Below are 26461 nucleotides of genomic sequence, written 5' to 3' on the forward strand. Positions count from 1 at the left end.
TGTAGCTACTACCGCTACTAACTAACACACTAAAATAATACGTACTAGGAAATTACATAATAAAAGTTTCTAGTTCCAGGTAATTGAACGTTCCCCGGAAACAGACGAGTTGAATTTTTTTCACATTATTATCGAAAGAGGATCCACACAGTTTCACGGATGGATGAAGCTTTGAGAGACTCTCTAAAGTCTCTATGCAATGGTGGTTCGTGCTGCTTTCATATATTTTAATGGACATTCATCATTCTCCGGTGACATATCCCGTCAATATTGATATTTGTATGCATGATTTTTTTTAGGCGTGGTTAATAACCGGAACAAAACGTGCCGCCGCGTATATTCGTAACTAAAAGACAGTAGATGTTGTCAGCTGTGGCGTGGACTTTAAATCCAGACGTGGTGCTTTGACACAGGTGATGTTACGTTACATCGCCAGTATGGAGTCGTTTGTATTTTATTTATTACTGTTTTCTCCGTTGTGTGTCCGTTGTGCGGTGAAACCAGTGTCTGTTGAGGAAGACTTGCGAACTCAGGAAGAGTTGGAAGAATTTGGTAAGTTGGTGTGTTGAGCAAAAGAAAAAGCGGGATATTTTAGGGAGAAATCAGATATGCTGTTTTAACTGGACATGTGTGGAGGTTGTCTTTATCAGACTTTCTTCCTTTTCCTGTTTTGACTTTTGACAATGCCCGTTTGCATACGAGGTACATTTCCTCTTGCATGGAAATTGTTGCATTTGCAGTTTAACTGCATAAGTAATAGATTTTCATTTATCTCCTTTATAAAAATGTATGACTATATGTGAATGTTTTACTGTTATTTCTAAACAACATATACATTCATACAAATTTCAAAGCATGTAAAAAGCCACGATATTTATTAAAATAGGTCTTTATCTAAACACCAAATGTTAAACCAAATGGTGCAGTTTTTAAAACAATGTTGTTGTCATCCTATGGCATGTAATGATATACAGTTAAGGGCCATAAATATTTGGACCGAGGCACATTTTTTGTTTTTTTAGCTGTGTATCAATATGTTTTCGAGTTACAGTTTTATAATAGATATTGTCTTAAAGTGCACACTCTCAGCTTTATTTAGTGTATTCACATCCAGATTATCTGAAGGATTTAGGAATTACAGCTCTTTAATATGAAGCGCCCCCCTTTTTCAAGGGACCAAAAGTAATTGGACAGTTGAATAAAAAGCTGTTTTATTCACATGTATGGGCTTTTCCTTAAATCCTTTTGTCATAAATGAAGCATGTTAAAGGTCTGGAGTTGATTCTACATGTGGTGTTTGCATTTGGAAGCTGTTGCTGTGAACCCACATCATGGGGTTCAGGGAGATCTCCATGCAAGTGAAACAGACCATAGTTAGATTTTAAAAACACTACACATCCGTCAGAAAGATGCCAGGAACATTAAGAGCGGCCAAATCAACAATTTGGGACATTCTGGGGGGAAAAAAACACACCGCTGAGCTCAGTAACAAAACAATCCTGGGCGTCCATATGAGATCAAAGTGGTGGATGATGACATTATCCTCTCCATGATAGAGAAAAACATCTTCACAGCTTCCAGACAAGTGAAGAATTAATCCGGATGCTTCTGTCTTCTGTTACATCACCAAAAAACACCAGTGACCCAGTGCCTGAGGACGTCATGCGTGGAAAGGAATCACACTGCCTGAACACTATTTTACTGAAGATGTTGTATGCTCATATCATGAGATATTCCAAGCCTTCTCCATATCTTTTATTCTTTTTAGTCTTATGCAGGCTGAAATTAATTTGATCTCTCCAAAAAAATGCTTTCTAGAGCTTGTTCGGCTATTTCAGAAGTCTAATCTACCCATCCTATTCTTGAGGCTTTTGCACCTTGTTGTGAACTTGTATTCTCTTTATTGTTTTGATTGACAAACATTGACATATTTACCTCTTGGAGAGTGTTCTTCACTTGTCCGGACGTTGTGAAGGTGTTTTTCTTCATCATGGAGAGGATAATGTCATCATCCACCACTTTGATCTCATATGGACGCCCAGGATTGTTTTGTTACTGAGCCCAGCGGTGTGTTGTTTTTTTCTTAGAATGTACCAAATTGTTGATTTGTTGATTGTTGGCCGCTCTTAATGTTCCTGGCATCTTTTTGACGGATGTGTAGTGTTTTTAAAATCTAACTATGGTCTGTTTCACTTGCATGGAGATCTCCCTGAACCCCATGATGTGGGTTCACAGCAACAGCTTCCAAATGCAAACACCACATGTAGAATCAACTCCAGACCTTTAACATGCTTCATTTATGACAAAAGGATTTAAGGAAAAGCCCATACATGTGAATAAAACAGCTTTTTATTCAACTGTCCAATTTCTTTTGGTCCCTTGAAAAAGGGGGGCGCTTCATATTAAAGAGCTGTAATTCCTAAATCCTTCAGATAATCTGGATGTGAATACACTCTAAATAAAGCTGAGAGTGTGCACTTTAAGACAATATCTATTATAAAACTGTAACTCGAAAACATATTGATACACAGCTAAAATAACAAAAAATGTGCCTCTGTCCAAATATTTATGGCCCTAACTGTAGATGCTTTATCACCCAGATGCGCTCAACTCCTTACTGTCAGAATTTGAGGTTCTTCCTGCATCAGGTCTGCATCTCCATTCGATCAAAAAAAGGGATGTTGATGCCCCATCACATATGGAGCGGATGGTTAGCTTCTCAGCACTGGACAGGTAAAGCTGTCTGATCGTCATGTGTCTTACTTGCTATTACACAGTGAAAAACTCTATAGAGAGACTCTGTATTCAGATCACCAGGCTGCTGCCTGGGGCAGATCAGATGATACACAGAAAGTGATGATACTTTATGGTTTCTTCTTGTGACTGTGTGCTGTTTAATGTTTGTGTGTGATCTTTAAAGTGATAGTTCTCCCAAAAATGAAAATTCTGTCACAATTTAATCACCCTCTTGTCATTTCAACCTTTATGACTTTCTTCCGCAGAACACAAAAGAAGACATTTTGAAGAATGTTAACTGGCCCCCATTCACTTGCAATGGTTTTGTGTCCATACATTGGAAGTGAATGGGGGCCAGTGCTGTTTGCTTACCAACTTTCTTCAAAATATCTTCTTTTATGTTAATGTGTAAGAAAGAAAGCCATTAAGATTTGCAATGACAAGAGGGTGATTAAATTGTGACAGAATTAAAATTTTGGGGTGAACTATCCCTTTAAATGATTATTGGAGTAGATCCTTGAGATGTCAAGTTGTAAAGCTGTACTGTCTTTGTCATGTAGGCACTTCAAGTTGTACTTGACAACCAATACAGAACTTTTCACAGAGGACTTTAAGGCTGTAATTGTAGACAAGGATGGAAATGAGGTCCAATATGATGTTCAGTTACAGAATTTCTTTAAAGGACATGTAGTAGGTAAGACGTAGAACAGGAATAATGGATTTTTCTATAAGACTGGCTTAGATCTGCAGATATATCACGGGTCATTGTATGATGTGCCATCAGGAGAGGAACACTCGCGTGTGCAGGCACACATCGATGGAGATGAGTTTTCAGCCCATATTCTCACTGATGATGCCGAATATAATGTGGAGGTGATTTGCTGATTGTTTTCAATCTCTCCAGCTTTAAAGAAGATGTGTTCATTTTTACTTTTCATATCCCATTTTAATGTGCAAAGACTATAGCATACTTTGCCTGCTATACATAAGCCGTTTGTTGGTAGATTATTTACCTTAACAGTTGCAGAAAAGCGGAAATTTCAGAAATCCATTTAAAACCAGTAATAATTTCTATGAGATGAAAAGTAGTATGTAGACTACCAAAAACAGAGATTAAACACCTCAACCTTTGAAAGCGTATGAAGTCAAATCTGTTCATTTGTGTCCATGTCCTGTTATCTTAAATTGACAAAATAATCTAAGCCCAAAGTAACCCAAAAATGAAAATGATGTCATCATTTACTCACCCTTAAGTTGTTTCAAACCTGTATGAATTCCATTGTTCTGTTAAACACAAAGAAAGCTATATAGAAGAATGTTTGTAACCAAACAGTTCTGGGGCACTATTGACTTCCATAGTAGGAAAACACTACTACAGTTGTCAGTGGTGCCCCAGAACTGGTTTCCTACATGCTTCAGAATATCTTCTATTTTCTTTTCATTTTTGAGTGAACTATCCCTATAACAATGACTCATCCTTTCCTTAGGGGGAGCGTGTTAAAAATACAATTGCTCTGCTTTTAAAAGTGCGTCCTACTCATGATGTTTCTATCAGCCCTTGTGGCGATTCACAGAGAGACCCGCTGATGGGCGTTTGCTGGTGTACCGTTCAGAGGATATAAAGAACCTCAGTCGACTGTCATCGCCTAAAGTGTGTGGATATGTGAACGCTGATGCCCAGGAACTGCTGCCTGAGGAGGCCAAAGCAACGGGACAGATAGAACAGGAAGAGGGTGTGTATATACATGACAACATAAAATCTGTCTTTTACGGATGACAACTACTATCCATGACTCATACTATACTCGGTCATTTGTACAACTCTGTTCTTTTACACTGATGTAACCAGGTCATGATAACAGATATTCCAACTTTAATCACATGCTCGTGAGGAGAGAATCATCATTACTGCATGAGTTGTGTAGGAGTTATGCATGTGGCTGACAAAGGCCACCCATTCACGTACATAGTCACCCAGCAATGACCTGCTGCCATAAGAATTGATGATTGTCTGTGGACTAGTTAGTAACCATGGATCTAATAACATGATTCTTTGTCTTATTTTAGTCACGAGATCCCCTGTTGTATTGAACATTGTCATATATGGATGTAGAAGCTGTGTTTATCTCACCGAACAGATGGATCAAAGCTCAGGAAACTGAAGATAATTTTGTTTGATAGCATGCATGTATGATTATTTATTTGACATCCAGAGCCTCATCAAAGAGAGAGAAGATCTTCACATGACCCCAAGAAGAACACCTGCACTCTGTTGTTAGTGGCAGATTATCGCTTCTTCAAGCACATGGGGCGCGGACAGGAGAGCACCACCCTGAACTACCTTGTGAGCACGTCAGCATACAGGAACATTAATGATGTGGACTGTGGTTGATCACATACACGGATAATTACATTTTGTGTGTTTTGTTTCTTTCAGATTGAGCTGATAGACAGAGTAGATGATATTTACAGAAACACATCCTGGGATACTGAGTTTAAAGGCTACGGTGTGCAAATTCTTCAGGTGACATCATCTTGATAATCTAATTGTGGCTTTCATGGCAAATATGCAGATTTTTTTACGTAATCAAAATCCAGAGTGCTTGTCCTTTTCCTGCTACTTTTCTTTAAATCATGAAATCACTTTGGCAAGTTAGAGTACATTCAAATACAAAGAAACTAAAAGTTTGTTGTTCGTCTATTAAAAAGTTTCAGGTTTTGTCACATGTGTTGTCTTGTAGCAAACTCCGGATGACTTCATGTTGGGAATTTTGTGCAATCAATCTGCCAAAGACAAAAGAGAATCTGATGTACACTACAGGTCAACAGTTGTAGAACTTGTAAGCTCATCAAAACTGGAATAACACAAAGGGAACTATTAGAATTATTTTGCGACAAAAACATTTGAACACAAATTTTTTTTAGCCTCTGAGATTTCTGGGGTAGTCAAAAAATGGCTTTCCTAAATTCTTCAAAATATTTTATTTTGTGTTCAACAGAAAAATATACAATCATTTTTCCTACTATGGTAGTCAATTGTGCTTTTTCATTTTTTCAGTCTTTGTGTTCAACCAAACAAAGACATTTATACAGGTTTGGAACAACTTGAGGTGGTTTAATTTTGCCTAATTCACAGAATGGCATTTTATCAAGCAGCTTCTTTGGGTTTGGTTTTTATATTAAAGGAGTTCCCATCAATTCTGTGCTCTTATTGTCTGCTCTTTTTTCATTATTCAGTCAAAGTCATCCATTTCAAAAACATTTTTATTTTACTTTAAATGTATGTTTATATTTGCAAAATTATATTTTTGTCTACAAACTAATTTCACTCATTTAAGCATACACCTTCAGATCAAAACTTTTAAAGATAATGACAAATATTTGACTATGGTGTTCTAACTTTTGACCATGTATGTAACGTGATGTGTAATGTAACCTAATTTCTTATAATTGCTCATTTCTGCTATGAATCGATTGTTTTTTACTATTTAAAATGTGTTATATTTAATATTACCCCCACAGATTATCATAAACCAGAACCCCACAAAAGTTGACCCAGGAGAGATTCACTACAACATGGATGGCAGCCCATTAGGAAGAAAGGATGGTGTGTGGGATGTGAAGAAGCTTCTAGAAGTAAGTGCCAGGCCTCTTTAAATATACACACTACAAGGTGTCAGGAAAGTTCTGGTACTAAACACTTATTTTTTATCTGTGCGCTGTGCAATCTGTCACTTTTGCCGTTGCTTTCGCCATTTCAGTATGAAACACAAAGTTGCAGTTACCTTACATACTTATGCAAATTACATGGAATTTCCTTTCCCGCAAAATCATGATAGCGCAACTTATAAATGATTATTGTAAGCTTTTCGTTGCAAATGGGTTAAGATGAGGAGATAAAGACTTGAGATTAAAAATATATATATAATTTTAACCAAAAATGAGACCGGTTTGACTTGACAGGCTTTGAATGTGACAGTATGCATAGTTTTCTCATCTCCATCTTGGTCTCCTCAGCAATTCAGTTTTGACATCGCAGACAACGCCTCTGCTGTTTGCCTCGCTCATCTCTTTACCTATCAGGACTTCGATGAAGGAACTCTGGGTCTTGCGTACGTGGCTCCTTCCAGGCAACAGGGATTAGGTGGACTCTGCCCCAAGCGTAAGGCTCTGCTCAATTTAAAATCAATGAAATACTGTATTCAAACACAGACCTGACCTTGCATATTCATGTTTTCCTGCAGCCTATTATCCATCACAGTCAGTCAGGAGACCCAGTTACCTGAACACTGGCCTAACAAGCACTATGAATTATGGGAAAACAATCCTGACCAAGGTGTGTTTTATGTGTTTCTGCAGACCAGAGGTTGGATTTTATACACTAGATGTTAGTTCATTGTTATCAGGTGAGACAGTTATGTGTTGTCTGATCTCCAGGAAGCAGATCTTGTAACCACCCACGAGCTCGGCCACAACTTTGGAGCAGAACATGATCCAGACAACATAGCTCTCTGTGCACCAAATGATGAGCAGGGCGGAAAGTATGTCATGTACCCTATTGCAGTCAGCGGAGATCATGTCAACAACAAGGTATTGCTCCTCCTGGGTTACGATTTTTTTAACATGTAGTTGAAGTTTTTAACAACCCCTTGGTTCTAGTTGATTGATTCCCACACCGTGATTGGTATCTCATTGTGTGGTTAATTTCTGACATACAGTTTTCAGTAAAAAAGACACTCTAAGCTTCATCAAATGATGAGAGACTTGTAGTGGGTGCTTTAAGGAAAGGAAACACCCACAACACCTTAGCAGCCATGTAACAACTTCATAAGCAGCCATACACACTCATAGTAGTTGTGACTTTTGTAGTGGAAAGCACCACTCTTACAAAAATGTAAAATAAAACATAAAATAAAAAAATCAAACATTATGTGATGGGTGGACACCAAACATCTTCAGGCTTTGAGAATGTACTCATGTACCAGTCCATTTGTATGTGTTTCATTCAGCTGTTTCTTCTCACAGCACTTCTCCAGCTGTAGCAAGTCCTCAGTCAGTAAGACCTTAAAGTTGAAGGCCCACCAGTGTTTTAAGGAGAGGAGCAGCAAGCTGTGCGGAAACTCGCGTGTGGAAGAAGATGAGGACTGCGATCCTGGACTCCTTCATCTCAATGATGACCCTTGCTGCACAGCTAACTGCAAACTCAAGAATGGCGCCAAGTGCAGGTAAAGAAGCATTAAAGCACACACATTCCAACTGTGAATAAATTTAATCACACAAGTTCCATTTTTTTACTATGTACAATAGTTTAAATTGGTGGTCCGACACTTTTAAATAGCCAATGCTTATAACTAAAGAATGATGAAAATCAGTCATCTCATATTTATATTGTTTAACATGTTTACAATTTTTTTTTAAATATATTTTGTAAGTATTGAAACGTGGTGTCACTGGGGTTGGGTGTTCGAACCCCGTGTGCAGCGTGTCACATTTATATGTTAAGTCAACGTTTCGTTCCCACTTGTTTATCTGTTTTCACATACTGTGCCGGTATAGCTCTGCTCTGTGCTTGCTGCATTTTGTGGGCTTGGCCCCGTATCGCTGCTTGTAGCTATATTTTTTTATATATTTACAATTAAGTATTGTAAAAAACAAGTTGTAAAATAAATATTAATGTGTAAAAACGTTAAACTTTGCATTATATATGTTGTGTGCCATGCATTATACGTATATGCCCTGCTCTCTAGATATTGATATTAGCATTTCAAATGATTACTGCAAATCTCTGAATGTCAGTGTTGTGATACTGTTCTCTGTGTATTTCAGTGACAGAAACAGCCCCTGCTGCGGAAACTGTTCATATGAAAGTTCAGAGAAGATCTGTCAGGAGAGCATCAGCGCCAGCTGCAAGGGCATGTCAAAATGCACAGGTAAATCTGCATACAGTAATGAATCTCAAAGAATCGATAGCGTTAGTTAACTTCTGTATCTTCGTATATCACTAGGCAACGGCAGCGAATGCCCTGCCCCTGGAAACCTGCCTGATGAAACAGAATGTCTGGACAAGGGCCGATGTAGGAACGGTGTTTGCAAGCCTTTCTGTGAGGCCGTGCATAACCTTGAGTCCTGTGCCTGCAATGGTAAAAATATCCACAAACCGATTCTGTGCCTTTGATTTAGCAGTTTTCTGTAATTGTATTATAATATAACCCAGAGGTTCAGGTAGACTAGAGGTCCCCATTGGTTCATAGATTTTAGAACTTATTACTCAACTTAGGGACCATTCACATTTCGCTTCATATTTGTTATTTTAAATGTAGACGCGCGGCCAGCGAACTTAAATAGGGAGTGACGTGGTCTCGATACGCATGCGGTTCGACACTACCATTTTTCTAATCGCGTCGGCACCGCATCGAGATGACAATATTTCAAATTTTCAGAATGCCGCACGCACACCGCAGGTCATGTGACAAGAACCAACCAACCATTATAGACAAGCTCAGTGAAGATGGTGACTCAAATGATCACAGCATTAATAAATCTAGTAGCTGAGTTATTGCAAGGTATTTTCAGTGCATATAATCAATCCATATATCATTAGTTTATACCTCCTCCTCTCAACGGCTAACGTGGCCCATGGTTGCTTAGCAGCGACAGGCGCCAGGAGAGCTCAAACTCCTAGGTGCTTTAGAAGGAGAAAGCAGTGCGTCTGGCGTTTTCCGCACGGTTTTAGCAGTAGCTCCTCACTGCAGAGCGCGAGATCCGGGGGGGCAAGTCTCCTCCCATTGCATTGTGATTGGTCGACACTGGATCCAGTCTCCTCCCACTGCGTCTTGATTGATCGATTGGTGGACACGTCATACTCGTGTTGTTGCTCTACCATTTCCGCATTAAGTCGTAACTTAAGTTATTAATTTGACAGAAAATCAAACTTGCTGAAGACAAACTTTATTTATTAACGTGTTTTTAATAACATATTTTATTAGATTTAGGGTTTGGGTAAGGGTACTTTTAATAACGTATTTTATTAGGTTTAGGGTTTGGGTAAGGGTACTTTTAATAACGTATTTTATTAGATTTAGGGTTTGGGTAAGGGTACTTTTAATAACGTATTTTATTAGATTTAGGGTTTGGGTAAGGGTACTTTTAATAACGTATTTTATTAGGTTTAGGGTTTGGGTAAGGGTACTTTTAATAACGTATTTTATTAGATTTAGGGTTTGGGTAAGGGTACTTTTAATAACATATTTTATTAGATTTAGGGTTTGGGTAAGGGTACTTTTAATAACGTATTTTATTAGGTTTAGGGTGAGGGTTTAGGTTAACATATTTAACTCTGATCATTACTTACAGGCGTACACTAAATTATGATTACATTGATAAGAGCAAACGTTGGCGACCACGGTTTGCAACTTAACTCTCCAAATTACGGCTAAGTATATAAAGTGGGAGGAGTCGGATCTGGATCCAACCATGCACCCTGGATGTAGTGTTCTGCAGTGAGGACCGTCTCGGTTTTAGACCGGAAATGTGAATCGCCCCTTAGTCAACTGCCTTTAAACTCTGTGTTAGAAAATGTGCCTTGACAATTAAATATTTGCCAAAATACCAAAGTTTTGGCAAATCTAGATACTGCAATATAACTCAAAAAGTTCATTTTTACAGTACTAACAATACTGTAACTTCACTAAACTATTTTGGCTTGTACATTAAAAAACAAATAAACACAATAACTGGATATACTGTGATTTGTTTTCAGAAACGGAGGACTCGTGTAAAGTGTGCTGTAAAAACAGAGATGGGCTGTGTACTTCCTTTGTCACTGATGAAGGGAAATATCTGTTTTTGCGCAAGGGCAAACCCTGTACTGTTGGCTTTTGTGATGGGGCCGTAAGTGCACTGCTGGTTTCGTGATTTAAGAATCACAGACATTAAACAGACATTACTTTTCGCAGCTATGTTGAGTAATACTGGGCTGCTTTTACTCTAGGGTAAATGTATGAAACAGGTCCAGGATGTCATTGAACGGTTATGGGACTTCATAGACAAACTGGATATCAACACATTTGGTAAGAGCTGAAAGTGATTTTTAATCAGGCGATGTGCAGAGATCTCTTTTTACCTTTTTGTAAGTGACATGGTTGATTCTTTCCTCTCAATGTTCAGGGAAGTTCTTGGCTGACAATATAGTTGGATCAGTGGTGGTGTTCTCTCTGCTTTTCTGGATTCCTCTGAGCATACTGGTGCATTTTGTGGTAAGACCAGACCATAATAAAAGCTTTTTATTTCAGTCATGTTTTTCTGGTAACACTACAATAAGGTTGTATTTGTTAGTAAATGCATTAGCTAACAACGAACAATGTAGTTTTTATGTAGAATTTCTTAATGTTGGACATGTCAACACAATTGTTCATGTTGGTTCATGTCGATTCATTGTTCATTAACTAATGTTAACAGTTGCGATTTTTGATTTTAAATATCCATTTGTAAATGCTGCAGTTAACAGGAACTAAGAACAGATGAACAGAATACTGCAGTGACTTTCTCTCTTTGCTTATTAACAGGACAAGAAACTAGATCAGCAATATGAGGAGAGCTCCAAATCCTTTATGTACCCAAGTGTAAGTCCTTCTGTCCAAAAACTCCCAGGATTGACTTCATCGTACAAAAATCAGCCTTACTAACAAACTAAACCTGCTTTAAGGTCATCCAGAACCCAAAAGTAACAGAATAACATTATATACATGTGTGCTGCTGTTAGCATGGCTACTTTTATCAAGGCTAGTGCAGGAGAGCTTGGCTGCACACGTATGACTTGTGGCTTGTCTGCTCTGACCCGTGTGGAACTGCAGCAGATGGTGGTGGAGGTGTGTAGTAAAGCTCATAATTCAGGTGAGTTTTATTGAATGGAAACCCCAAAAGTGCTTTGCACCCCGAGTGTGATGCATCGGCGCAGTGGTTGTGATGTGCTACCATCGGAAAGGCCGTCTGTGACGCTGCAGAGAAGACGCGGTTGAGCTTTGCTGTGTTGTATGTCTCATGCGTTCAGTGTGGTAAAAATCTTTTGCGTGTTTCTGGGTCGGACGTCTTTTTGGATGCAGTTCCGTATCGGTGCATTTTAAATGCACGGCTTTGAAACTCTGGATACTGCATATGCTCCAGGTGGCCGTTTTGTTTTGTTTTGTTTTGTTGTTGAGATGTGATTGTATGGTACCGATTTATTTGTTGAATGTTTTACTGCATTTAACACAAATATAGCATGCTGTTAATGTTAAATATAAAGATGGGCATTAGTTTGTCTACTTGAGTACTGAACAGATAAATCAGTTTATTTAATATGTGTTGTTTATTTAAAGTGGAGGTATCTCATATTAATCTTGAGTACCTGTAGAGTAGAATGGCATACTTCAAAACTTCGAAGAGTATTTAGTTTGATCACTTTAATAAAAGACAGATACAGCTGTATGATTATTTCCGAAAACAGCCGACCCTTCTGAAGGTGTGCAGTGGGCGGAACTAAAGCACGAGCACACAATACATCATCACATTATCCCTGCATAAGTGTTGATTCACTATAAGTTTGTGTTGTTTACATAATGCACGTATGTGCCAATTGCCAACAAAACACAGACATATGACTCAATTTGACTAACCGTGTGCGGTTCATGTCAGGCATCTTTTAGCGCTGGGACCACTCCATCTATCAGTTTCAAACAATCTGCAAATCCAGTGTGTTATATGCACCGTTTATATAACATTAATCAAATAAATGCTGTGAACAAACAAACACAGCTGAACTTCCGTAACGAAGGAAGCCCATTGATGGCTGTACTCTTTCTCTCGCTGTTTGAGGCGTGGGTGTGTATTTCCGAAAGCATACGGCGCGTGTGGGGGGGGTGTAGGCTGAACTAAAGCACGTGCGCACCCATTGCCAACAAAACACAGACATCAGTTTCATTCACCGCATGCGGTTCATGTCCGGCATCTTTTAGCGCTGGGATGGCTCCATATATCAGTTTCAAACGATCTCCAAATCCAGCGTTATATAACCATCATCACCCAAATGCAGTGAACAAACAAAAACCTGAACTTCGCGAACGTATGCTCTCTCCCCTGCACACAAGTGAAAGTGATGTCTGCGCATGCTCCTTCTCCTGTGTCGGTACACGATCCGGGATGCCTGCATGATCCGTCCGCGCATGTGCATAATGATGTAGTAGAAAACGCGCATGCGCAAATGATAATTCTGTTTTGCGACGATTTACGACACTGCACGATCTGTTCCACGCTTGCGCACCTTTGTACCGCAACTTTCACTACTGTCCACCTCTGGTCTCATGTCACTTATGTGTGCACACTATGCGTTCTTTCAAGTCATTTCCATTGTCATTTTGAAATACTCTGTAACGTTTCCCCAGACTTGTTTGTAGTTCTTTCTTCATGTAAGTGCAGATAGTCTAGGCAGAAATGCATATTATGTTCATTATTGTCTTCTGTAAACACCATTGAAGGGATTATTTTCCTCATTTAGATTATTTAGATAGATATATTAGCCTATATAGACCCATACTAATACAAAATTACTCAATTTAAAGTTAACTAATATTAGCAGCTTTTAATAAAAAAAACGACACAAACCGTCTTTGACAATACTACTGACCTCAGATTGAAACACAGCAAGTTAAGTAGGCCTAATGCCATACAGCAATGAATCGCAAAGGGGAGTATGGAGGAAACTGAAGGTTTGCAGTGACAGAAAGACTCAGACTTTATTTCACATGTAACCAAAATCGTGTATGTTCATGTAACAACTCCTTTATTATTTTGGATTAGCAACCACGTAAACACATCGTAATGCATAGTGTAAGCTACATTTAAAAACATCAAAATAGACCCGCCGTGAACTGTTAAATGAAAAACACAATGTAGCCTACAAAAATATGCCGCCAGTTGTGCCGCCTGGCCGTCAAGTGTTTCATCGCATGCGTGATACCAATAGTGTAGGGAAACCGTGACGTGGTTTACTACGTAATTACGCGCATGCGCAGAACGGATCGTGCAGGCATCCCGGATCATGTCCGACATCCTGCTCTCCTTGCTGCCGCGTGCTTTTCCGGGAGAATTGTCCAATAAGGGACGAAAAAAAATTGTTACGAAACAGTTTTATATGTTCGAAAAACTTTCTGAAACCTGTACGATCGCTGGGGGAGTGTATTGTGCACAGAAATACTACGTAATATGCCCAACTACGCATGAGAAGACAGCACGTTTAACATTGTAAAGAGATGCATGAATGCATGACACACCGTTGCACCACCCCTTTAATAGAATGGCTGCCTACTGAACAGAGCCCAAACCCGCTTAAAGCCTAAATAGATTACTAAAATGAGTTTTTATGAGCAGCAAAATATTTTTAGTCAAGTTGCAATGTTTGCGAGTTTTATGAATTTGCTGTTACTTTCAAGTACTCAAACACTAATTCCCATCACTAATGATGCAAATGATCAGTCAATCAGTAGAACAGAACACTTACAAACTATTTATCGAGGTTTTCTGTATCTTCTACCTTCAGAGCGCGGAGATTCTAAGCGGTTTGGAGTCAACGCCCCTCCGCATCGTGAAACCCCCTCTACCGGCTTCGTTTTCAGCGGCAGCGAGACCTCAGCCTTCACTGGCCCCTACAGGTCCCGTCGTCTCACCGTCACAGGAGACGCTCGCCTCCCAAGGCCGCGCCAGCCACTCCGGCGCACACAAAGCGGATCCGCTGCGAATGGACACCATCGAGGAGGACCCGAGCGGAGACTCCTCTCACCAAGACGAGGAGGTGCAGGAGGAAAACTTCCCTCTAAGCGGCACAGCTGCCAGGTCCTTCGAGGACCTCACCGGACAGGGAACGCCATCCCGCGCGGACAAGAGACGTCTGTTGAGGCAGACGCGCATTGACAGTAAGGAAACTGAGTGTTGAGGACTTCTCATACTGTACGTACGTATATGCACCCTAATAAGTGTGCATGATTCAGAATGACTTGTATATATATATTGACCAGAATGACCTATATTTGGTATAATAAATGCACTTAAATGAGCCTTAATGCGATTAGGGTGCAATCAGGTGTAATTTGTAGATGCATTTGTGATTTAAAGTGCACGTGACATGTAGACTGCTAACAAATTTGGGTTGGTTCTTATACTGTACATGTTTTGTAGCATATCTTTATTACAGACTTGTATGTTACGTATATTGGGTCACATTAAAGTGGGACAGCCAAGATAAACTACTGCATTTGGTATAATATAAGAATGAAAGAAATGACCTGCGTAAATATAAGATATAGGGATAGTACCTATGGCATGCTGTTCACCACAATGCCATATTAAGGCATTTGTTTGTTTTTACAAACTAAGTTACAAGTCAAAATTATTTTCTGGTAATCAACAGCATAAACTTGCATTTAACCTGGAATATTCTTTTAATACTGTATGTGCCTTTTGTCACCGTTTCAGTAGTGTTTTTGTAGCTACAGATAATCTCATAAATATTATGACACTCATTTATTTATACCTCATTAAAAATATAAGAAGCACTGAATGGGGCTTTTCAATGAGTTTTCATGATTCTCAATGTAAAATTGGTCTACTTTATAAGAAAATTCAGGTTATGCATACACTGCATCCTATACCCAAGTGCATGAATTCAATTTCAAGCATACATGGGAACCACTAGAGGGTCACTTTATTTATCATTTTGAAATTGCACAGGGTGTCTAAAATATTTTTGCGGTCTTTGACCAAGATTTAGCCACGTCAGTTTCACTTATTGTGACAAAAAGTGTTTCATATTTTTTATTCTTTACCACTACAGCTATTGTTTTACTATATGTGACCAACGTCATAATATTTCAGATGGACTAGTATTCCCCCTACTGTGAAATGTCTATAAAATTTCTTTAACTTTGATGTTAAATTTTCAAATAAGTTGAGGTTTGTATAACTGAAAGCCTTCTGATGTGTCTTTAAAAAGGAAAACGTAGTTTAGCCGTGACTGCTTTAGAGTTGTTTTCATGTGCCAAATGTCAATTGAGCAATTATATATTTTTAATGTTTCTTATATTCCTGTAAATCCAATCAGATGTAATGATTAATACGCTTCACTTGAATGCTGAAAACTGTATATGATGTCCTTCTGCTATCATACAGTGTGTTTTAGTATTGTAAAATGTTACATTTAAATAAACTGCCTTCACACTAAAATATTTAGAATTGTATTGTTTCATGAGATATACCGAAAAAAAAGTAAAATAGCCAGAAAATGCCAAATTAGAAAATGTGTAACATCCAAAACTTTATTGAATATTTTGAAAATCAATCCAAATAAGCTTGAAACCAGTGTTCGTTGTGATAGTCCAGGGTATTGACCCAGCAGTTCGAAGGGGGTCAAACAATAACCTAAAACGCCCCATTCCTGTTTCAAATAGGTTTCAGTTCAAGTAACAGTTTATGTCTATACAACAAAGCCTGAGCAGTATTAGATCCAAAAATTAACCAAATTTAAACATCAAGAACCAAATTGTGTCCATTGTGCAATGCTTGTCTAGAGTTTAATCGCACAGTAGACTGCTCTCGGGGCTCTTTGGATCCACGTCCCCCCAGTAGGGCAGAATAAAGGGCAACGCTGCCCCACGCCTCTCAATAAGTGTCCATAAATGCTCTGCCACAAACTGGTTGCCTTTCTCAGAGAGATGCAACCCGTCTGAAAGATACACTGTGAAATCCTAAGGGAGAAATACACATTTACATTCTAGTACTGTGCCATGTTTGGTTTTGCTATTGTGTGTGACGTTGGTGTCTGTCTAGAGACTGTTACCTGTCCGTCTTTTTGCATGAGTGTCCAGAGATCCAGAACATCTACACCACACTGTCCTGCAGCTTGAACGCAGGCCTGCGCATACTGACCTGCCACGGAGTTCAACCGATTCAAAGCTGAACCTAAGGGATGAATATCGCATTGAAAATCATCTGAGTGAGAGAGACTTTGTAACCGAATACTAGCTTTCTGCTTAGTGCTCACTATATACTGCTAACTATTTTTAAAAATAGCACGTAAAAGCATACATACTACTCGTTTCACGCTTGCATTAATGCAGTGCACTAAATACTAATGTTGCTAGTATTTTGTTTGCACCCCGTTATTACTACGTTGCAAAATAACATTATTTTTATTCCACAGATGATAACTGGATGTCACAGGCTGGATTGAACATGCACACGAGGTAACAACGGTTTTTATCAATGCAGTATATTCTGTGTAGTATGCAGCATTAATTCAATTCAGTTTTATTTATATAGAGCTTTTCACGATGTTTCATTGTTTCAAAGCAGCTTTACAGGAAGAAAGACCCAAATAAACAAAGGTTAGTATTAGTATTAAAATAACAAGGGTCCGTGGGATGATCAGTCCACAGGATCTAAGGATCAGATAAACTAGTATTCTACTCCCAACACAATCATAGATATTAAGACACAGCCTGCAGGTACATGAAGGAGTGTGTTACCTTTAAGAAAGCACTCTTTCTCCCAGGCAGCTTCTTGAAGTGGTGGTGGTGTGATAAAAATGATTTTATCTTTAGATACTCCTACAGACACGAGGTGCCCGACGATGTCTTTTAAATTGTCCGAGTACTCTTGGCAGGGTACGTGTTGTTGTGGGTTCTTGTCTGTAAAGAAACACAAAAGCGCCTCATTTTTCTGCAGCTGTTGGTTTAGACCTAATGCAGTAAATGTAGAAATGCTCTTTACCTTCTAATGCACAGTCGTTGGCGCCAAAGAATACTGTCACAGCCGCGATAGGGGCATCAGAAGCGGGCACGATGCGAGGAAGCACTACTTTAGCCCACCTTGTGTTGTACCCTGACAAGCCTCTGTTTACCACGTCGCATTTTCTGATAGATAAATACAACCACACAGTCAACAGCTGCTGAGATATAAATGCAGTAGTTTATATATACGTAGTTATTGTAGCGCACACCTGGCGAGTTTATGAGCAATATCAGAGCCCCATCCATTCGCCTGAAACGAAAACTTAAAACAGTGTATGTCAGTGCGAGAGTCAAAACACAAACTGCACAGTGTGTCAATATTGATCTTACTTGTGTTATTGAGTCACCGAAGAGAATGATTTGGGGCCATAAAACTCTTTTCAGTGTCGACATGATAACTGCAACACAACGGAGAACTTGACTGCACGCTTGAAAGTCTAACGTTAGTAGGAAGTCGCAAGCAAATTCCCTTCCCCTTTCTCGCCCCGGCGTATTTTCCCCCAGTTTAACGTATTCTTAGGGCTGAGATTAATATAGTTAAACCAAAAACACAATGGACACGAATGCACTGATTTTTTATTTCAGTCAATTAAATGCCCGTTTTGTAAACAGCGCCGAGATCTTTGAGAATCGATTATGACCAAAGAACTACGACTCCCAGAATGCTCAATGCCCCGCCTACATTGAAATGTAGTTCGAAAACAAAAGCTGCAAAAACAGAAAGTTATGTAAATCGCAAAATACAGAATAGAACATAATAAAATAACATAAATAGTAAATACTATACAATGGTTAATATAATTAAATAAACAAGCGTGCTTTAGGGAATTGTAATTGGAAAAAATCTATCTTCGTATAATTGTATTTATTTGATGTATTTGTGCCGTTATTTGTTTTGGTTTTATCTACAGAACACGCATTTCATGACTGAAAAGGTCTATATAGTGATACTTAGAGTTTTAGGTAACGTTATTCTAGTTTTAGGCATGTTGTTGTTTATCTTGCATTTTATAATTAATTATCAGGAAAACAAGACGATTTCTGCTTGGGCTACTGCAGGTCAGTATGTTTATAAAGTCGATGTGAAGTGAACACGTAGTCTCTGTTTATTCAAACTCCATAACAAAACTGAAACTTTTTAACGCTGCGTTCCCTTTAAGAGGTGCAGGGTGGAGCTGTACAGGAAGTGAAGTGTCAACGCCAGTCTATCCAAAACAGAACCGAAGAGCGTCGATTTGATGAATGACCAAATAAATATTACAGCCCTACTCTGCTTCACAGTGCCTTCAAAATAGAGGTATGCCCACCGTGCGTGATTATCAGGCTCAGCTTCTCCATCCAGGTGAAAATAAACGAGCACTAAACAGCCTCTGGGAGCTTGAATTAGTAAAGTTGTCGCGGGGTGCTGCTGTGGGTGGGGGCGAGTGTTTATCCTAGCAACGGCTCTCCGTTACTTTCCGCGGGGGGGGGGGGTTATTAACAATGGACTCGTGGTGGGCTCGTGTCTAGTAGTAATAAAACAATACAATACACAAGAGTACAAGAACTGAACGTATTTGTGTCCATTCCTAGAAAGTTGCTCAAAGCTTGACTCCGTTGTTTTTGTAGGGGCGTGGGCTCATGGAGAGCGTTGAACCCTGAGTAACGTTACACGTCTATGAGTTTTCTGACCCTTATAAAGCCAATATTCCTCTGCAACACGACGTGCAGAAATATACAGCATTTATTGTAGTTGGACATAATGACTGCATTTGTTTTTAATTCCAACAACGTAATTAAAGTTAAGTGTTCACCTTGAGTTAGGCTAATAATGAATGTAACGTTATACACTTGAAAATGTGCGTGTGGATTGTTTATAAATCTCCTTAGACTCTGCTGCCATCTGCTGGTCAGCTGGAGAACTGCAGCACTGGCGTCATGGTGAAAGATGTTTCGAAAGGTCAAGAAGCGGCACAGCAGCAGCAGCTCCCTGAGCAGTGAGATCAGCACTAAAAGCAAGGTAATCTCACTGTCGGTCCCTGCAGGTTTACATTGTGTCAAAAATCTGCTACGCATGTAACAAGCTTGTGCATCGATTTAAATCGATTTAAGACTGGGATTCAGCTAATTTGGTATTTCACTAAAATCATGATAAACTTTCATCTTCCCTTATCAGTCAGTAGATTCCAGTTTGGGAGGCCTGTCTAGGTCAAGCACAGTCGCTAGCCTTGACACAGACTCCACCAAAAGCTCAGGTTAGCCTTCATTGATACCTGTAGAGGAAAGATATTTTGTATATTTACTTGAAGGCTCTTTGAGAGTTTCTCACCCTGTTGAATCTGCAGGCAACGCTGTGTCTGACACCTGTGCTGAGTTCAGAGTGAAGTATGTGGGAGCCATTGAGAAACTGCATTTTGATATGAGCAAAACCCTACAGGAACCTCTAGACCTCATCAGCTACATCGATGCTGCTCAGGTAAGGAAATCATCTGGGCCCGTATTCATGAAAAATCTTAGCGCAAAGAGTTGCTCATGGTGACAAAATTCTAAGAATATTCTTAGAAATGTGGGCGTTTCCCCTTAGAATTACAGAAAAGGTCCTAGTAAAGAAAAAAAGAGCTCTTTAACCCTTAAAAGAGCTCTTAAGGTCCAAAATATTAGGAGTAGCGAGCAGGACTTTTAAGAGACTTAAGAGTTTCTTTAGCAGCAGAGAAAATGGACGAAACATGAAATGTGTTGCAATGCATGACAATTTCCATATTACTTCTAAGGTTTATCAGATTTTTATTGTTTTTTGTGTGTGTGTTCAACTTTTGATTATCTTGGTTTTGGTTTTCTTGTATAGCTGCTTTGATGCAATGCAAATTGTAAAAGCGCTGTAAAATAAAATTACATTGAATTGAATGACAGTGAGTTAATAAGACACAACACATTAGATGTTTGTGACCGATCCTATTAGAGACACGCTAACAAATCCAAAACAGCGCAGAAATGCCATAGCGCCAGAAATAGAAGAAATCACTACATTAACATATTTAGCAACTGGAGAAAGGCAGCTATGCAGCAGAAGATGATTTGGTTCTGTCACAACCTTCTGTAGTGATCACACAAACAATTACAGCACTTACAGAAACTTATTGTGTCGCTGTTCATTTTCTATCAAATATGTTGACATTAACAGCATGGTAAATAAAAAAAGAAAGAATATATATATATATATATAATATATATTAGTGTGTGTGTGCGTGAGTACGGTAAAACATGAAAAAAGACATGTGCTATTTCAAACTAATGACCCTATACTTAAAAGCGCTCTTGTTTTCCTTCTTGGTCAACTAACCAATCACAGCCTTTAAAAGACTGTGTCAAACATAGCAACGGGGTCAGCCCCGCCTCCTCACTAAGATAAAAGTTTTTGTCTTTTCCCTGCTCAGAGTTTCTCTCAGATTGGTCATGAATGGTTTTTAAGCTAAGACTCCTACGTAGAAGTTTTTAAGCTAAATTAAGAGCTTTCTTGGAGGATTCTTAGAAGCTTTAAGAATACAGGCCCAAGGGTCTCATTTATAAAACTGTGCGTAGGATCCTTACTAAAAGTGTACGTGCGCCCGAAAGCCAAAAATAGCGTACGCAAAAAAATATTCAGACTTATAAAACCGTGCGTACGCACACCTGTAAGCAATATTCGCTTTATAAATCACAGATCACCTGCAAGTGTGTGTACGTGAATCAGCCTCATATCCCGCCCTGTACACGCCCCTTTTTACCCATAAATGGTCAACGCAAAGCACCTCACGAATGCTGATTTGTATATTAATAAGCCTGGCATCCAATCCGCTTGTTGAGCCTGACGGCATGCGTCATAATGGACGTATATAGTTTCCGGGTCCAACCGCTAGCAGATGCTATAGAAAAATAACAAAAAAATGATGTAAAACTGCCGAAAACACCCGATCCCATCCTTTATCTCTGCAACGAAATCACAAATGGCCACACATGAGATTCACTACGATTTACAAATTGATAATTGTTATAATTATTGTTATAATTAGATTAAAGCCAAAGGCGGCATCTGCAGCATTTAAATGTTTACAGCATTTAGACTGATCATTAACACATCATTAAAATCACATAATTAATTAGTGGTGTCCTTCACCTGAGGTAACATTTGAAGACATACTTGTAAAAGACAAATGTTTCTTCATTCCGGTTTTGTTATGATCATAGTTAGGACTGATAACGAGAACATAACGAGAAACGATTGTGCGAGAGCTTAATGGCTGTATTTCCAGACTTTGACATTCGATGATTATGCACAGTATTGAAGGAAAATATATTTAGTATTTATTTACACGGTGTTCTGCAGTTATCATATTTGATGCTGTCCCTATGCAGTCGGATCATCTCCTCCTCATGCGCTCATAGTGTGATGGTGAGACAGCGCTGATTAAATATTTAGATTGAATTTTTATTTGAGATTTGAGTTTGATTTTAGAAGAAGGTGCATTAAACACTCACTCAGTACAAGCGCAAATAACTCAATAATTTAGGCTAATAATTTAATCTTCGTGATAATGTGGATCTTTAACGGATATGAGGTCAAAATAAATGTGTGTGAGGCATTAATGCTTATAATCGTTTTTATCACACTTAGGCCGACTTTCTGCAAACTAGTTCACTAACTCACCATTTGTGTCGCCCCATGTCTCCAGAATGTGCGTACGCATATGGGTCAGAGTTTGCTTACAGGTGTGCACATTCTCCCGTCAAGTTTGTTTTTAATAATCACAACCTTTGCGTGGAAAGTGGCGTACGCACGTTTCCAGCCCCATTTTGTGCGTACGTAACGTTTATAAGTGAAACCCCAGCTCAAAAATAAGGTTGAATCACATTGGTTATTAAATATATATATTTTTTAATTTATGAACTGATTCTTGAGATAAGGGACAAAAAGTATTAGATGTTAGTTTTAATTTTTTAATAGTAAATAAAATAATTGATATTTCATTAAATTGGTTTATTTACAAAAACTGATAACGTTTTAAAAATGTGTCAAAAATCTTGTTTTTATTGTCATGTTTTTATTATGTTCATTGGCTGACCACCTGCAGTTTCATTGATCTTACTTGGAATGCACAATAAAAAACCAAACCATGATTTATCAGTTTTTGCAAATACACTTTTTAAACATGGCATGTAAGGGAACAGGTTTTTATGAAAATGCTGAAAATTAAGTTTTAAGTGTCAACTCCGTCAGGCACTAAAAATCGTGCTATTTTATTTTGATCTGGTCCGTGTATCATCTGATCATTTGATTATTCCATTCAATATAACAAACGGAAAAAGAAAAAAAACAGTCGATATTTCGTTTTTCCGTTTTTCTGTATGCACAAAAATAAAAAAAACGATGTTTTTCTTCTTATTTCAGCTTGAAACGGGAAATCCAATAAATAAATAAACCAAAACGAAATAACGACCCTAATTATAGGTTTTTCATTTTTGGGTGATTTTGCACGGATTTCTGCGCGCGCAGAGGCGCACTGTGTGAGCGCGGCAGCGCGCCTAGAGCTCTTCACGAATCTCGCGATCGATCAGTTATCATTTACAATGGCTTCACTCGAGCTGTACATGTTTCACATTCATCAAATGTTTATTAATAATATGACATATCACGAGATGTTGGAAAAGAGGCCATGCTCTCTGGGGAACACTGCAACATTATTATGGTCCCTCCGTGAGGTACAGGCTCTGGCATGTTACCTAAAAACAGTAGCCTAATGTAAAAAAATCTGCATAATGGAAATTATTGCCTACATAGACATAGGCACATGACTACAATCATTTGGCAGTTTACTTGGTTAATTTAGCTAAAACTGATGTAATGTAATAGTGCAAATGACTAGCCTACACAAAAACCACACAGTTTCAACACAAACTGAACATCTTTTATGAATTACTCTATAGCAGGACAGTAGTTTTAGCTGGGGGAACCTAATGAACTCGGTTGAGTGAGGTTACGGGGGGGAGGGGCTGTTCGCATCACATAACTTCTAAATTACAAAAGTAATTTATGGATTTACACCTTTGCTGCTGCAAGCCAGCTGTGGCTACTTAATCGTTTACTTAAATTTCACATATTAAAAGCAATAATGCTAACAAACTTCGACTGTAAGCTCTGGAAAGTATTGTATGTGAACGTTAGGCATTGTTCAATATATATATTTGAAATATTTTTCACCGTCATGTCCTCCTCTCTCAGTGTGACTCTTTTAGTGGGAGTGAAAAGTACAAACAAAGCATATGCAAATGCATTCATTTCCATTTCGAGCTTCGCAAGTTCGCACGCACTTGATCCCGGTAAGCCGCTGTACATTGCGCATGCGCAAAGCGTGCGCGCGCAGAAGACCCTGGGAAATCACCCAAAAATGAAAAACCTATAATTAGGGTCGTTATTTCATTTTGGTTTATTTATTTATTGGATTTCCCTTTTAAAGCTGAAATAAGAAGAAAAACATCGTTTTTTTATTTTTTGTGCATACGGAAAAACGAAATATCGACTGTTTTTTTCTTTTTCCGTCTGTTATATTGAATGGAATAATCAAATGATCAGATGATACACGGACCTGATCTATTCAACATCAGCAAATCTTTATTTATCAAATAATCGTGTGCAGTATAGGTACATAATAGTACACTTTTTCTCACTATTATGAAAAAGTCTAGTTCCTAACTTCTCAAATTCTGTACACTAAATTTGAATATCAACTATATAAAACTAATGTTCTTGGGTAAATAAGACACCTGACATCATTTCATGTATATGTTGTTGTTGTTTTTACCCTATTCCTTACATTTCCCTGAAACTGTAAAAATCTTAAATATATCTTATGTGGTCATTTTAAAGCAAGGTGGAAAGCTACCGTTTGTGCCTGGAGATGAGGAGATGATTCTGGGAGTGTCCAAGTATGGTGTTAAAGTGGCTTCATTGGATCAGTGTGTGAGTTGCAAGAATTTTCTCTGTCAGCTTACTGTATCTTTAAATTAAAAAAAGAAATGGGTGAAGAAATAGAGGAATGTGATGGAAACTGAAAATCATGACTTGACTGTATGGTACGGCTGTTTTTGTGGATTGTCTGTGTCCTGCAGGATGTACTTCACCGTCATCCACTCTATCTGATAGTGCGTATGCTTTGCTATGATGATGGTCTGGGCGCAGGAAAAAACCTGCTAGCACTGAAAACTACTGATGCAAAGCAGGAGGAGTGTAGCATCTGGGTGTATCAGTGCAGTAGTGCGGTAAGAAAGACAGTGGTTTTAAGTGCACGTAAAGTACTGTATGCATTGCTTATATTAAAAGATCTCTCTTAAATCTTTCACACTGGGGCATGAGAAAAGGAAGGATCGATAAATAGTTTAATGACAGTCTTTAGGAAACCTAATGGTTTAATGTTGCTTTAATTGTTTATATCGCCTGCAAAGTCATTGTGAACGTTCGATATATCGACCAGTCCTATTACGACTATCTTAAGTTTAATGGGAGCACTTCTAAATTCGCCTTAGTCTGTTGTCTAAACACACGGTTTGTGCCTTGCAGGAACACGCCCAGGCCATCTGCAAAGTGCTGTCTGCCTCCTTCGACTGTGCTCTGGTCTCAGAGAAGTCCTGAGGTGTCTTCACGAAGTCGGTTTGAAGTTGCCGTTTTAAACTCATCTGAAAGAAATGTTACCGTTTCATTTTTAAGTGCTGGTGATTGGTACTTGTACGGCTTGAGCGGGCGATCATCTCCGTCACATGTTTACACCATAGTCTTACCCAGCATCCTCTGTTCCCGACGTCACCCATAAGTCCAGCTAGCAGGTTTGGGCTACGTCTATTTTTGTAACCTAATTTAATCTTATTTAATGTAAATGTACAGTAACCTCAGTGCACTTTTCCAAGCATGCACCAGTAAATCTGTGATTGTCTAGGACCTGGTGAGATTTGTGTGAAGCACGGTACAATGTTAGTGTGTAACGGGGATTGTTCATCAAGTATGCTGTAAACCACAGACCCGTTGCACTCTGTAGATGCAGGGTGTGATGGGTGATATGACAATCAGAACTGTTTGAAGGATTACAGAGGAGTGGCCTGGTCCAGCTGGGAACGGATCAGTTAATGCGGTACAATAAAACAGTGCAAATGTAATTTGAACAAGTGGCACATTCTCATTTAAACAAATGCAAATTTTGTGCACTGAAAAACTTAACAAAGACGCGTACACACTGCATCTAAATTGGGTTTGTATCACAGTTTTAGGGTCACAGTTTCTGTGCGGTTCAGTGTGTGCTGTGTTCAGGGACCCTGACATCCAGTGCGAGTCAGTTATCACTAATGTGTGAGAGACTTCTGTTCCGTATACATATGAAATGATCATTTAGAGGATTTACTCGCATTGAAATGCGTTTTTCACTTCTGAAACTTTGCAGTGTGTACGTGACCAAAGTTTAAGCATCTATGGTAAACTGTGGTAAGTGGAAAGTTTAATCCTGACTCTTTTTTTCAGCGGAACACATGATATTTGTGTGTCCATACAATGGAAGTCAATGGGGGGCAATGTTGTTTTGTAACCAAAACATTTCATACAGAACTGAAAGTCATACAGGAGTGTCATGAGGGTGAATAAATGGCAAAAGAATTGTCATTTTTGGTTGAACTGCCCCTTTAAAGTAAATGGTCAAATTTACGTCAAAGGTTTTAAATATTACATCTACCTTTATCCAGTAGATGGCAGTGTTTTCAGCCTATTTAAAGTGGAAGTTCACTCAAAAATGAAAATTCTTTCATCATTTACGCACTCTCTTGTCATTTCAAACCTGTATGACACAAAAGAATATATTTTGAAGAATGTTGGTAAACGTACAACGGTGGCACCCATTCACTTCTAATGGACACAA

At 38.7% G+C, this 26461-nt stretch overlaps 3 protein-coding genes across 6 annotated transcripts; 2 read left to right on the forward strand and 1 right to left on the reverse strand.

The window, feature by feature from the left end:
• Nucleotides 1–79: 79 nt before the first annotated feature.
• adam17a (ADAM metallopeptidase domain 17a) lies at nucleotides 80–15987 on the forward strand. 3 transcript variants are annotated; one of them, XM_057344537.1, is made up of 21 exons: nucleotides 80–205; nucleotides 300–552; nucleotides 2601–2733; nucleotides 3297–3430; nucleotides 3521–3609; nucleotides 4292–4469; nucleotides 4950–5080; nucleotides 5174–5260; nucleotides 6259–6372; nucleotides 6754–6898; nucleotides 6981–7072; nucleotides 7174–7326; nucleotides 7762–7961; nucleotides 8563–8666; nucleotides 8742–8876; nucleotides 10496–10626; nucleotides 10727–10805; nucleotides 10903–10991; nucleotides 11301–11357; nucleotides 11589–11628; nucleotides 14309–15987. In XM_057344537.1, exons 2-21 carry the CDS (start codon nucleotides 417–419, stop codon nucleotides 14677–14679), a joined length of 2598 nt encoding a protein of 865 aa, XP_057200520.1. In that variant the 5' UTR covers nucleotides 80–205; nucleotides 300–416; the 3' UTR covers nucleotides 14680–15987. The 3 variants fall into 3 exon arrangements, with proteins under 3 accessions (XP_057200520.1, XP_057200522.1, XP_057200521.1); XM_057344539.1 differs by having other exon boundaries at nucleotides 113–413; nucleotides 505–552; XM_057344538.1 differs by lacking the exon at nucleotides 11589–11628 and having other exon boundaries at nucleotides 114–552.
• Nucleotides 15988–16064: 77 nt separating this feature from the next.
• Nucleotides 16065–18204, reverse strand: iah1 (isoamyl acetate hydrolyzing esterase 1 (putative)). Of its 2 annotated transcripts, none has more exons than XM_057344545.1 (6): nucleotides 17883–18204; nucleotides 17762–17802; nucleotides 17533–17675; nucleotides 17289–17450; nucleotides 16601–16722; nucleotides 16065–16508 (listed from the first exon to the last, which is right to left on the reverse strand). In XM_057344545.1, the coding sequence occupies exons 1-6, from the start codon at nucleotides 17943–17945 to the stop codon at nucleotides 16335–16337; spliced, it is 705 nt and encodes a 234-aa protein (XP_057200528.1). In that variant the 5' UTR covers nucleotides 17946–18204; the 3' UTR covers nucleotides 16065–16334. The 2 variants fall into 2 exon arrangements, with proteins under 2 accessions (XP_057200528.1, XP_057200527.1); XM_057344544.1 differs by having other exon boundaries at nucleotides 17762–17814; nucleotides 17883–18203.
• A 445-nt stretch (nucleotides 18205–18649) lies between these two features.
• itgb1bp1 (integrin beta 1 binding protein 1) lies at nucleotides 18650–26383 on the forward strand. The gene is made up of 7 exons (XM_057344546.1): nucleotides 18650–18849; nucleotides 19422–19551; nucleotides 19708–19786; nucleotides 19877–20007; nucleotides 24433–24525; nucleotides 24675–24824; nucleotides 25123–26383. The coding sequence occupies exons 2-7, from the start codon at nucleotides 19480–19482 to the stop codon at nucleotides 25192–25194; spliced, it is 597 nt and encodes a 198-aa protein (XP_057200529.1). The 5' UTR covers nucleotides 18650–18849; nucleotides 19422–19479; the 3' UTR covers nucleotides 25195–26383.
• The last annotated feature ends 78 nt before the right edge of the window (nucleotides 26384–26461 follow it).

The sequence above is a fragment of the Triplophysa rosa genome, linkage group LG10 (assembly GCF_024868665.1).
Source record: "Triplophysa rosa linkage group LG10, Trosa_1v2, whole genome shotgun sequence".
NCBI lineage: Eukaryota > Metazoa > Chordata > Actinopteri > Cypriniformes > Nemacheilidae > Triplophysa > Triplophysa rosa.

Coding starts and splice junctions, on each gene's coding strand:
- iah1 (XM_057344544.1), bottom strand. CDS start 17,945: ATGTCGACACTGAAAAGAGTTTTATGGCCCCAAATCATTCTCTTCGGT. Junction 17,451..17,532: donor CAACGACTGTGCATTAGAAG/GTAAAGAGCATT, acceptor GTTTCTTTACAG/ACAAGAACCCACAACAACAC. Junction 16,723..17,288: donor GAAAGAGTGCTTTCTTAAAG/GTAACACACTCC, acceptor TTCATCCCTTAG/GTTCAGCTTTGAATCGGTTG.
- itgb1bp1 (XM_057344546.1), top strand. CDS start 19,480: ATGTTTCGAAAGGTCAAGAAGCGGCACAGCAGCAGCAGCTCCCTGAGC. Junction 19,552..19,707: donor AGATCAGCACTAAAAGCAAG/GTAATCTCACTG, acceptor TTCCCTTATCAG/TCAGTAGATTCCAGTTTGGG. Junction 24,526..24,674: donor TGGCTTCATTGGATCAGTGT/GTGAGTTGCAAG, acceptor TGTGTCCTGCAG/GATGTACTTCACCGTCATCC.
- adam17a (XM_057344537.1), top strand. CDS start 417: ATGTTACGTTACATCGCCAGTATGGAGTCGTTTGTATTTTATTTATTA. Junction 3,431..3,520: donor CTTTAAAGGACATGTAGTAG/GTAAGACGTAGA, acceptor ATGTGCCATCAG/GAGAGGAACACTCGCGTGTG. Junction 3,610..4,291: donor ATGCCGAATATAATGTGGAG/GTGATTTGCTGA, acceptor TGTTTCTATCAG/CCCTTGTGGCGATTCACAGA.